At 47.1% G+C, this 13,272-nt stretch overlaps 1 protein-coding gene across 8 annotated transcripts in view; it reads right to left on the reverse strand.

The window, feature by feature from the left end:
* Positions 1 to 13,272, reverse strand: part of CA12 (carbonic anhydrase 12) — a 57,472-nt gene that overhangs the window by 17,770 nt on the left and 26,430 nt on the right. For 7 of the 8 annotated variants that reach the window (XM_021693952.1, XM_021693951.1, XM_021693950.1 and 4 more), the window contains 2 exons: positions 4,073 to 4,252; positions 3,079 to 3,221 (listed from right to left, as the gene is read on the reverse strand). In XM_021693952.1, coding sequence (XP_021549627.1) covers positions 3,079 to 3,221; positions 4,073 to 4,252 — 323 coding nt within the window. The remainder of the gene's footprint in view (positions 1 to 3,078; positions 3,222 to 4,072; positions 4,253 to 13,272) is intronic. The other variant, XM_044918159.1, reaches the window with a different exon arrangement.

Below are 13,272 nucleotides of genomic sequence, written 5' to 3' on the forward strand. Positions count from 1 at the left end.
TCTTTCTTTCTTTCTTTCTTTCTTTCTTTCTTTCTTTCTTTCTTTCTCTTTCTCTCTCTCTCTCTCTCTCTCTCCCCCTTCCTTCCTTTGTTTCTTTTCTCTCTCTCTCTTTTTTTTTAGAGCCGGAGAAAGATGGGAGGGGGCGGCAAAGGGAGACGGGAAGAGAGAATCTTTTTTTTTTTAAAGATTTTATTTATTTATTTGACAGAGACAGACACAGCGAGAGAGGGAACACAAGCAGGGGGAGTGGGAGAGGGAGAAGCAGGCTTCCCGCGGAGCAGGGAGCCTGATGTGGGGCTCGATCCCAGGACCCTGGGATCATGACCTGAGCCGAAGGCAGACGCCTAACGACTGAGCCACCCAGGCGCCCCTTATTTTTTTTTTTTTAAAGAGGGAGAGAGTGGGGGGAGGGGCAAAGGGAGAGGGTGAGGGAAAGAGAGAATCTTAAGCAGGCTCCATGCCCAGCGCAGAGCCAGATGCAAGGCTCAATCTCACGACCCTGAGGTCATGACCTGAGCCGAAAGCAAGAGTCAGACTTCCAACTGACTGAGCCACCCAGGCGCCCCGCTCTGATTTTGTCTACTTATTCTGGAGCCTAGGGGAAAATGGCTTCATTGTAGCTTGTCCAGCCTCAGCTGGGCCACTCTGCCTTTGAAATGAAGTAGTAGGGGCTGAGGCAGGAAACCTCCAGTGGTAACTTAATTGCAACTGTATCCACAGTAGGACACGTATTTATCCCTCAGGTGGGAAAAAATTACAGCATGGCTCTTGTACAGATTTAATCAGCCATATTTTAAGATAACAGAAAACAAGAATGTTGCTCCCTGAATGTAGATTCTTACCTTTACAAAATAAAATTCTAAGCTCATTTTTTTTCAAAGCAGGAATTACTTGTCATTATTAAAGTGAAGAAAAGAGAACTTGCTGAGAAATCTTGGATTTAAAAAGTCTAAGTATTAAGACATTGTTATGACAAATCAAATTCTGACAATGTTTAACCTAATTTTTAATCCAAAAGATGGTATCACCTGTCCTCCAAAAAATATTAGTAGATAGGTCTATATACATGATACACATTTTTGTTGATTCTTTTCCTCTTGGGACTATAACACATTGAGATTTTCTCTCTTCCTTTTCTTCATCTCTTTTTCTGTCTTACGTGGTTGTAAATAGAATTCAAGCATATTTTATTGAATACAGCTCAATGTTCCTCACATTTCAAGTGACCCTTTCTAATTTTTAAAAACTATACAAAATTATTTCTTCTTTTAAGTAGTCATCTATTAAAGATTTCTTAGGAGTTCCTATTTCACCATCTTTCCGTGTGAAGGATATAGCCTGTTGCGTTGCCTTATACCGTGTTAGCTTGGCCCAGCTTTGAGAAATGGAGACTTCTTTATGGTAAAACCCCTGAAGGTCCTAGATCCTTAGTTCTTATTATACCTGCCCTTTGAGCTCGTGGTCTGTTGCACCACTTTTCTTACTGTGTTCAGATTAAATCAAGAGGAGGTGAAGACTAATACAGACAGAGGAGAATTCCCTGCTGAGTTTAAGAGAGGCTTCTTTATAGGACTCAATCCAGAAGAACTGCTACATTTTCAAGGACCCTCCATAGAGAATCTGCCACTTTTGGGCCACCTTGATATATTTTCACTATTATAGACATGTACGCTCCATCTTCACCAGGCCCTTGGTGACGCTGTGGCTTAAGAGCAGAAAACAGAATAACTAGAAATATTTTTAAATGCTCAAACTCTCCCAGCCTACACCCTAGCTCCTTCTTTATTCCCCCTGGGTAAGTAGAAGCCTCCACATTGCAATTAGCCTGAGAGAAATTGCAGTCCTGGAGGTTCAGAGATGGGCCTGGTTTGAAGTACGTGCACCTCCAAGAGTGCCATCCTATTGGGCCAGAATTATAGCCCCTCCACACTTGTAACTTGACCTGTAATTAGCCTGAGACATTAAGCAGTTTAGCAGTTAAGAAGAGAGGAGAATGGTCATGTCATTATTTACCTGGCTGATCAGTAGCATTTATCTCCTTGTATTTATTGCCCTGTAAATGTTCAGAACCACACCCCCAAGTTCTATCCCATGGGAGCTCTGAAATGGAGCAACTCGAGCACCCCCATGTCCCCCCCGCACACCTGTGGGGCAGGCACAATGCTTCACTCCTCCTGGTTTCTTGTGGCCTTTTCGGTTAGTGCCTCAGAGCGACATAACACAGTGCTGTGCTGACATCCCAAACTGTCCTCATCGAGTCTCTCACTGCCCTGATGTCCTGTGTATTGTAATGCCAGTCATCCCTCGGCTTGTGGCCAAGTAGAAGAGTAACCCTGGGTCCCAAGGTTCCAAGCATGTGAAGAAAGACTGAGAAGTTTGGGGGAGCAATTAGCCCAGTATGAGTCAGCAGTGGGATACGCACAAAATATTATATAGAGTGGGCTTCCTGAAGCACATTCTCAGATCCTCAGATCCCAACTCAAGTCTAGGGTAAGAAGCTGCCCCAACTGATGATATCTTGAGATCTCTAAGCTCTATAACACTGATCAAACCCTTATAACCAGGGTCATCCACTGTTTTTTCATTGACTGCTGTACCTCACACTTCTAATAGGTTTTGGCCTTTGGCCATAGGTGGCTCCGTTGTATTGGGGTACATAGATGCCGTAGTCAAGATGTTATTATGTGCCGGGGATGACCTGTGTCGGCCAGACAAGCTGGTGCGATCTTGATCTGTGCAAGCGGAGAGGCGATGTCTAGAAAAGCAGCATGTGCATCCCTCTGGGCGCCCCCCCCCCCCCCCCGGGAGCATTGCCTTCTGAGCAGCGTTGTTCAGTAAACGACAGAGAGACAAACTCTGCATGTTCAGGAGAAGAAGGGGACCAGGACACCACAGATGAGCTGCAGGTGGCTGGCGTGGCTCTACCTTGCTGTGCTGCCGACAGCGCCAGGGATGGGGGTGGGGAGCCTGAAGGCAGCCCTTGCTCGTGCTCCGATCTTATTTGTCCACCAGCCAGGTGGAAGGGTGCCAGACCACCCACCGCCAGGCAGCCTCTGCCAGCCCTGCGGCCCCACTCACCTCGGCGGCAAAGTGCTTCCCTCCGACAGTGTGCTCGGAGCCGTGCGGGTCGTTCTGGTTCCCCCAGTGCAGGTGCAGCTGTGTGGCCGTGTAGCGGGACCCGAGGCCCTGGAGGTGCATGTCCGGGGTCAGGTTCAGCCTCACTGTGGGGAGTGGAGCCTTCAGAGCCCTGGCTCACTGAGCACTGCCTGAGAGCAGTTAGGGAGGCAACACCTGCCCGGGCCCAGATAGGAGGCAGGTGGATACAGCGAGCAGAGAGACACAGGCTGAGGGTCAGAAACCTGGGATCTTCTGAGAACGGCCCCATTTCCCTAAAGCAATTCTACCAGCACCAGCACCTTCTCGGCTCCCCTGGGAAAAGGACGGCAGGAGCACGAATACTAGACCACCGGGTGGTTGTTTGGTTTACATCCCCATGTATTACACACCCAGCTAGGAAGATAAAACTGTTAATGAAGTACCTGCCAAGCTGTAGAATAATATAACAATAACAATAAAAATTACTATTTATGGAAGCATCTACTGTATTACAGATCCCAACATATGTAATCTCTAGTCTTCACGGTACCCATCAATATGCCTGTTTTCCAGACAAAAGCTCAAGGAGGTTAATATTCTTACTCAGAGTGTCATGACTCCTAAGGAGTGAAGCCAGGATTCAGGTCCAGGTTTGTCTGACTCCAAAGCCTGGGGGACCCCACAGTGAATCACGTGGCTCCTGGAATATTTGAGCCAAGGGGCCAACGGGCTCAGGCCTGTACCCTCCCCCTTCCCAAGAGATGTGCTTCTTCTGAGAGGTGCTGCCCCGGCAGAGCTGCCTCCAGCATCCCCTGAATGAGTGGTCCAGGCATCCCTGGGCTCTCCCCCACACCCTGCCCCCACCCCTTCTGGGTATTTCACTGGAGCCCCCTCCCTGCCAGATGGAAGAGAGCAGGCCAAGGAGCTGAGGGATGCTCAGACATCCCCTTGCAGATCTTAGAGGTATCTCTCTCACCTGAATGGCCATCGTTGATCAGGATAAACTGCTCGTTGGCAGAAACATTGTAGCCTTGGAACCCCAGGGGCACAAGGCTGGCGTCGTACTGGAGAATGTCACTGTGCAGGTCTATTGGGGACTGCAGCACACCCCCACATGACGGGTACTTCTTGGACCAGCTCTTCTCCCCATCGGGACCTGGAAGGGGAGATTCAAGCCCAAAGTTTAGTCAGTTTTCCACAAAAGTTCTTTCCTCACTTTCTAATCCTGTGTTCAATACAATCACTCCTTTTCTCCTCTTCGTCCCCACAGGGATATTCTTCAAGACCCAGAGATCTCAGCCTACTGCTCACTTGCTCTTAAAGTGATGTGGGGAAAGAAGGACTCTTAGAGCAGCCCCATGCCAAGGACTAAGGCCCACCAAGCTCCGTTTGAATTTTACATTGTTCGTATTTTGACACAGTACACATCCTCTCCACGTGAAGACCTATTGATTTTCAGCAATTTTGCATCTGTTTATGGAGCACCTATTATGAGCAGGAATTACTCAGGGTCTCGGGTCCGCCGGGTTGAACACAACAACAGGGCCCCTGCTTGCCCAAACTTGCATCCTTTGGGATACTTCAGGCTGGAAAAATTGGTGTAGGACTGACCACAGCTCCAGATAGGTCTTTGGGGCTGGTGGAGGTATGACCTTCCTAATAGGAAACCCTTGAGGACATTGACTCTTGATACCCACATCTAGAGCAAATACAAAACCCAATCTGATAGGGATGCTTGAAAAATATCAAGTAATTATATGCTCACAGAGCTCAGTGCAAAGTTTATACTGGGAGAGTGTGACAATACTACAAACTAATGCCAAACTACCAGTGAGCAGGAAGAGACTTAAAAAATAAATCCTCCAGGGCTCAGCCTTCTTGCTAACTACCGGGTAATTGTCCTTCCTCTGGAAATGGCAATCCCACGTTCAGATAAACTTTCTTACTCCCACAGGGAAAAAAAATCTTTAAAGAATGTAAAGCTGTGTTTAAAAGATTATCTCCCGTGGTAATTAAATGGATTTTCAGGTGGAGGTTTCCCCAGAAAAGCAAGTAATTGGCATGTCATGGCTCGTTAGGGTGGAACCATGGTGCTCTGTGGGCTCTCTGTGAGTTAGGACCCAAGCTTTGCCATCTGGGGTCCATTCGTCAGTATTTCAGCACCAGGAATGAAACTGGAGCAGAGGGCAAAGGAACACCACTTCTTCCGGGAACCCGTCCATAGACAGCAGCACTATTTCATAAGAGTGGATGTGTGTACACTGGCCTCAGAATCTCGGCTCCCTACCCCTTGTTCTCTAACTAGGAGACTTCATCTGAGAGTAAGGAGAGTTGGAAGAAAAACTTGCTATGAGGAGTTGATCCAAGGTCTGGACATACACGGTAGAACCCTACTAATTTTTCAGGCTGTTAACCTTTGGATGCCTTCTTGGAAATGTTAGAGCTTGAAGGGATTTCAAAATGTCCTGTCCAACCTTTCACTGGACACCAGTTTTCTCACTTGCGCATGTCAGAGTCTTCACTGAGCTATATTTTAATCTTCAAGACCTCAGAGCCCTGGACTCAAAGCAACTCAACCACACCAAGATGGCAGAGGGAGAGGGTAGCAAGAGGACACCAAGGTAAGAGCATTACTCAGCTGAGGACAAAACCAAATTCCTTAGGGACAGCAGGAAGCAGAGATGGAGCAGTCATGAGGTATCATGCAAGCCCTCAGGTCAGGAAGAGGCACAGCTCTGGGGTGGCAAGCCTTCTAGAGTGAAGGCTGCCAGCCTTTTTGTTGCTCCCAATGACGTTTGGACCCACGGCCATGGTGGCAGAAGCTGCCGGCCAGGCACAAAAGGAAAAACCCCGTAAGTGAAGAGGTACAGCAATGAGATGATGATTTCTCCTTGGACACATGACTAAAGGGAACTGGGTTAGGACTTTCTCTTCCCAAAACAGAGGTTCCAAAAGGTTTCATGAAGAGGGCATTCTAGTGCTAACTAAACTAAGAACTCTTTAGGGACAGGACCATCTCATTGTGATCACTGTGAACTCATGTTGTGATTAGGGTCACACACATAACAGGCATTTGGTAAACAGTTTCCCCAAGAATAAAAGACCCCAAAGAACAGAGAGCTTGGGAAAGGTCATCAGGAGGAATTTTTCTTTTTCATTGTGCCCTAAATACTCTTTATTGGAACTAAATACTCTTTATTGGAACTGACACTGGATTAGGTATTTGGGGGCAAGGAAGTGTTGGCAAAACCTTCTTCAGAAAGAGAAGCAGGGCGCCTGGGTGGCTCAGTTGGTTAAGCGACTGCCTTCGGCTCAGGTCATGATCCCAGGGTCCTGGGATCGAGTCCCACATCGGGCTCCCGGCTCAGCGGGAAGCCTGCTTCTCCCTCTCCCACTCCCCCTGCTTGTGTTCCTGCTCTCGCTGTCTCTGTCAAATAAATAAATAAAATCTTTAAAAAAAAATAAAAAAATAAATAAAAAAAAAATAAAAAAAGAAAGAGAAGCAGCTATGTTGGATGAGAAGAGTCCAGAAAACAAGATCAGCACCAGCCATCCCACCACCTCAGTGAGTGACCTTGAGCAAGTCACATTCCCTGCCTGAGTCTCCTTTACCCTTCATACAAATGAGAGGATTGAACACTGTGTTCTGGAAGTTCCGTTCTGGCTCTCAGCTCTGAGATACATGGAGATTACTAGGACTAAGCGCCTCCACCCTCTGTATCAGGCAAGTTTGAACGGGTTGGAGAGAGCCGCTCATGCCAAGCAGCTAGCTCCTGGGCATGTGACAAGGTGCCTGGTGGGAAGCGGCTGTTGGACTGAGCACAAGGGCACTGCTGCTCCCGGGGCGGGCGAGCCCCTGGCTTCAGGAACCTGCCGCAGTGTTAGCTGCCGTCCCCGCTCGTCTTTGAGCACCAGCCACAGCCCCTTAGAGGCAACAGGGTCTAAAAAGCTTTTTCTACTCCTGCTTTATCATTATTATTTGTAGTAGTTTTGATTCTTACAACTCTATAGGATCAGCAAGGCAAAAATTGTACCATTTTATAGATGAAGAATTGAGATTAAATGATTTGCCCTAATTAGACCTTGGCTTAGTTATAGAGTTATCTTGCCTGGGTCACAGAACCTCCATGCCCTCCTGTTTTAGTATTTATCCAGGAGATTTGGGGCATGCCTGTTTCCTCCCTCTCCCATGCTCTTTAGGAAGGCAAGGGCCATGTCACGTTCATCCCTGCCTCTCCCATAATGCCTGGCACAGAGCAGGCCCTTACCTGTTTGCGGAGCTGCATTCTGAAGCTAATTTTGTGCTTGTTCCTCTCCAGGGAAGCGTGCCCCTCTATTAATCCCCCTTGCTTCCCTACCACCCTGTATCATTTTTTTCCCATCAAAAAAGAAAAGAAAAATCAGGTCACTTGCTCAGGTTCAAAATTTACCTTCCTAGCTTCCTAGTTTACCTGCATGAGGATGTGTTCTGTTTGGGAGCACTCAGTGAGAGGGAGATGGCCTGCGAGATGGCCTGCCAAGTACAGGGCTTCACAGCAGTTCATAGGACCCCCCCCACCAGCACGGGATGGCCAGTGTCCCCTTCCTGCATGGCTGGGGACCTTGGCAGAGCAGCCTCCCAAAATTGTGGCTTGTGAGTGCGAGGGGCGTGCGGTGCCATGTGGGTGGGCACCAGGGAACCAGTATTGAGGTGTTGTCAGTAGACCCCTTTCAGCCCCCCACCCCTGGCCTCTGCCTGGGGGATGTGTGACTTGTCGCCGAAGTAACACTGGCCTTTTGCAGGCAGCCGCAGCCCAGACTGTGGCTTTTCAACTTGGTCTCAGCTTCCACACTCATGCCAAGCGCCCTGGTGCCAGGAAACCTCACTTGGGACTAACTCTTCCAAAAGAGGCATTTATTTCCAGCTACCATAAAAACTCCACTTTTCTCAGTTTTGACTTTGCCTTTCCAGTTAATTGGATTCCTCACATGATCCTGATAAAGGAGATCATGTGTATCTCCCAGTTTGTTTTTCCAAACAAAGTCAAAGCATTATTTCTTTCCAGCTCATGTTTTTCTGTTTTGAAATGTGACAGGAGATTAACATGGCCCAGCTCAAAATGCCTCTTGTGATTTCCGATTGGGAGTTATGAGGCCCAGGGTACAAGATCTGCATTACCCAAGGACCAGAATTTTTGTCATGGAAAATTTCAAATACATACAACAGCAGAGAGAAGAGCAAAACGAACCTCCATGTCCCCCAGCTTCGACAACTAACCATTGGCAAAAACAGATCAGCCTCATCTATATCGCGCCCACTCTCCCCTATCCCTGGATAATTCTGAAAGAAACCCAAATCGTTTTCATCTGTACATACTTCAGTATGTGCCACTAAAACATAAGGGCCACAATGCCATTACCACACTTAAAAAGTTAACAATTAATTCCTTAAGGTTATCAAATCTCATCAGAATTCAGTTTTCTAATTATCTCATCACTTTGTAATGGTTTATTTGTAAGCTTCAGGATTCAAGTAAGGTCCATATATTGCAGTTAGTTGACTGTTACGGCCTAGATCTCAATTTGATGGTGGGATGCCTCATCAGACAACCACTGGCCCCACTTCTTCCAAGGCTCAGAATCTCAGAGCCAGGTTGGCTCTGTCCATCCTTTGCCCTCAGTCGGTCGTGGAGTCCCACGTTTCTGTTACCACCACCACCTCTACCACCCCAGGACTGGCCCTCATCATGTCACACTGCACAGGCTTACTGCAGGGTCCCTGCCTCAGCCTTTCCTGTTCGCCGCCAGCCTCCTTTCTTGTTGTGACCAAGTTTAACCAGACGTAGCACCTCCCTGTCTCCGAAGCGTGCCCGCCCCACCCAACAAAGCAGAGCAGAGCCATAGCCATCTTTGATGGCCTGAAACACCTCAGCCTGTCAAGGCCTTCAGTGGCCCCCATGGTCAGGCTGGCATCCCGAGCCTCAGAACAAGTTATGAACTCGACCTTCACAAACGTTCTTATGCTAAAAATGTGCTTAAAACGCCGCCCTCTTTCCCCTTCACCTTTCCAAATCTTGTCCTCGCTTCAAAGTCCAGCTCAAGTCCTGCCAAAGCTACTCCAGTACTTTCTCCCTGCCCCCGACCCCCGACATGCTGGGGGTTCGCACTGTGGTACAGTGATGGGAATGCTTGTTTAAGTCTCGTGCATGACTGCTGCCTCCGGACCAGCACCTCAACCTGCTCCAGATTAGAACTCTGTCTGCGGATTTCAAAGTCCTTTTGAAGACTACAGCTTTTTGTCACATCCCTCCCGCATGTCTGACACAGCGGCCCTTACGAAACACTTAAGAAATTGATTTGGAGCGTTTCTTAAGCTCGTTTCAGAAATCTAGCCATAAAGGGGTGAGAGAAGAGTGTGTGTACACATATGCACATGGTTATAGGAAGGTGAGGGTAACAAGAAGGGTTTTGTTCTTAATGGGGAGACTTAAGCATACTGCCATACAGAAGGGAAAGGGGAAGAGAGAAGGACGGTTGGATCCAGGAGAAAGAGGAGTCTATGGATGGAGTGTGGCCCTGAGAAGACAGTGGGTTGGGGAGAGTCCAGCCAGCTGAGGTAGAAATTAACTCCGGGCTGAAGGAGGCACTCGATAAATGTTCATCATATGGATCAAGAACACTGAAGCCTGCCTGGAAATGAAGCCCATGAAGTAAAAACCCAGTCAGAAATCCGAGAACTCAGCAGGCCTGCAAAGCTGATCAGAGAGGACTGGCTATGGGAAGACAAGCCATCTGGTTTTCCGCATTCCACAATGTATGCAACCAAAGTGCACCAATGAGCCTAAAAAAGTCAGTATGATTTTTTTAATGAACTTATATTTCACTACTTTCTTACTACATCTTGTGGGGTTTTTTTAAAAAAAGACTTTATTTATTTGAGAGAGATAGAGCACTAACAGTGGGGAGGGGCGGAGGGAGAGGGAGAAGCAGACTCCCTGCTGGGGAGCCCAGCGTGGGGCTTGATCCCAGGACCCTGAGACCATGACCTGAGCTGAAGGCAGATGCTTAACGAACTAAACCACCCAGGCACCCCAATACATTTTGTGTCTTGTTTTAAAATTTAATTACAGAAAATTTCAAAGTAGGTACAGAAGTAAAGAGTATCGGGGCATCTGGGTGGCTCAGTCGGTTGAGCGTCTGACTCTTGATTTCGGCTCAGGTCATGATCTCAGGGTGGTAAGATCGAGCCCCATTGAGCCCACGCCCAGCGTGGAGCCTACTTAAGATTCTCTTTCTCCCTCTCCCTCTGCCCCACCTCCCCTCTCTCTAAAAAAATAATAAAAATAAATTAAAAATTAAAAAAGTAAAGAGTATCGTATAGTGACCCCATGTACCCATCTATCTATCCACAATTAGTTTAGTTTTGTCTACCCTCCTCCACTGGATGACTTTGAAGAAAATCTATGGATGCTTATCTAAAGATAAGGGGTCTTTAAAAATAACCACAATACTATTTTCACATCTAAAAACTGTTGGCAGTAATTTCTTAATGTCATCAAATATCCAGTGAGTGTTCTGGTTTCCCCAGTAGTCTCATAAACTCACTGAACGGTTTATTGGAATCAGGGTCCAAATAAGGTACATGTATTGTGACTGGTTAATATGGCTCCTAGCTTTCTCTCTAAGTGCCCGATTTCAGAGTGTACAGAGTGTGTTTACTCTGTACATATATAGTTACAGACTTATTACTGCCTCAGGCAAATAACCATTTATGCAAGTAAATGCAGGATCATTTTATTATTTTGTAACCTGTTTGCAGACATGGTATGGAGTAGGTAAAAAACTTTATGGCTTGAGTAATTTCTTATACACCTGGTACATACATTGTAATAATAAAAGCACCGAGAGCTCCTTAGAAGACAAGAACTACAGAATAACTGCTAGTTTCTCACTGGTTACTCTTTCTCACTGACTGTACATCTTATGTGCTCAATAATAATACACATTTTAATAAAAATATTGTTTGTAACTTGGACTATATCTGATGAATCTGGACACACACAGAAAAGCGCATTCGTGGTTACCCTGTTTTGAGGTTTGTCTTTTTGGTCCTTTCTAAGTCAGTCCCTCAGATCCACTGCTGCCCCTGACATCTCTTGGTGGTCGTATTCTCCCAGGTAGCCTCCTGCCTGTGTCTATGTGAGTGTCTGTGCAGACAGCTCTCTGGGCTCCAGGGCATGTCTCTTTGGAGCGGCTACCAAAACACAAGGTCAGATCAAAACTTGCCCCAGCAGATAAAACTCTCATGGCAAGGTTGACATATTCTGGATGTTGACACACCTTTTTCTTCGATCAATAGTCAAAGTTTCAGTCCAATAAAAGCTTTTGCTCGGGGCGCCTGGGTGGCTCAGTCGTTAAGCGTCTGCCTTGGGCTCAGGTCATGATCCCAGGGTCCTGGGATGGAGCCCCGCATCGGGCTCCCTGCTCGGCGGGAAGCCTGCTTCTCCCTCTCCCACTCCCCCTGCTTGTGTTCCCTCTCTCGCTGTGTCTCTCTCTGTCAAATAAATAAAATCTTTAAAAAAAAAAAAAAAAAAGCTTTTGCTCCGTCCTCCAAAGTTTGGTTTCTAAGGGGATCTGAGTATATAATAAAAATGGACCACGTCCTGGCATGTATATTTAAATGGAAGTGATCACAGATTGTGTACCAAATTTGAATACACATTTAATGAAATGCATATTCAAATGTTGACTAAATACTCTTCCTTGGAATGCTGCTTAATTTGGAAGTTAATTCACTCATTTCTTCAAAAATGGGCCTACCATGTGTCAGACACTGTATTAGGCGCCAAAGATGTGCTAGGGAACAGAACAGATCTGGTCTCTGTCCTCATGGAGCTTACATTCCAGTGGAAGAGACAGACAATAAATTGCAAAGAAGCAAACCAATACATAAATTTAAAAAATTCCAGTCTGCAATCAGTGCTATGAAGGAAATAAGCGAGGAAGAGGATAGAGAACACGGAGGGATCACTGTGGACCAGGTGCTACCAGAAGGCTTCTCAGAGGAGGCGCCAGTAAAATTGAGATTTAAGTAATGGGACTGAGCCAACCATGAGCAAAACCAGAGGAATGGAATTCCAGAGACAGGGCACAGCAAGTTCTGAGGGCTTGCTGCAGCAGAGAGCTTATATATTTTATATGCATGTGATGAATCAACTCAGAAAGAACCTAGGATTCATCTGGCTTCCCCTTTCCCAAGCCGGGCATCATCCTACCACTAGGCTGAGAATCATGCGGCATCATCTGCTCATGTACACTCCTCTGTCTGTTAGAAAGGTCCCCCTTTCACGGGGCTGGTACCTACCTTTCCCTGAGGGCCATCAGCCATGGGCCTGTGCCTAGAGCCACCCAAAACATGGCTAAGCCACAGGACCCCATTCAGTGGGGGAAGGCAGCCTTCGGGCCCCCTCTAAATCCATCTTGAATCCACACATCCTCAGGATGTTGGGATGTGAAAGCCACATTTAAAGTTTAATATATACTTCATAGCTCCTGCAGTTCCCTTCCGAAGTTGATTAAAAGACATACAGCTTCTCACAGAAGTCCGGGGGCGGGGGGCGGGGGGGGGGGGGGCGGGGGTGGGGCGGGGCGTTCAGCCTATCGGTAGTATGGAGTTCCCACAGAGTCCAGCTGGCTGGGTTCTGGCCCCCCTGCAGGAGGCCACATTCTGCCAATTCTGCCTGTTTTCCTGCCGGTCAAGTGGAGAGGCATGGCCATAAAGACCAGGATCCTGCCCAGAAGGAAAGGAGGCTAGCCGGTTGTGGGTTAATGATTGATAGATGAGGTCTTATGACTTTATTATAAACAAGTGGAGGCCAGGGAATCAAACTGGCATTTTCCTTTGTTAACGTTACAAATGAGTCAGAGACAGGGCAGTGAGCGAGGGCTAGAGAGTCCGGGTTACTTGTTATTTACAAAGCTTAAAGCAGGATTGCCTTGGATTTTATGTTATAGGTTAATACAAAGGGGAAAGTCTTCTGAAGGTGACTTCATCTATACTTTCTGTCAAACTCTCCTCTTTGTTATTTCAATTCGTGTTTGGGCCAGCTTGAGAGGAGGGGCTGACACTGGGGCTTGGGCATCATTTCCGGTTTAGCCATGGGGTTGGGGGGCGGAGGAGAGGTGAGCTTTAAGACT

Source organism: Neomonachus schauinslandi, chromosome 9 (genome assembly GCF_002201575.2).
Source record: "Neomonachus schauinslandi chromosome 9, ASM220157v2, whole genome shotgun sequence".
Lineage (NCBI taxonomy): Eukaryota > Metazoa > Chordata > Mammalia > Carnivora > Phocidae > Neomonachus > Neomonachus schauinslandi.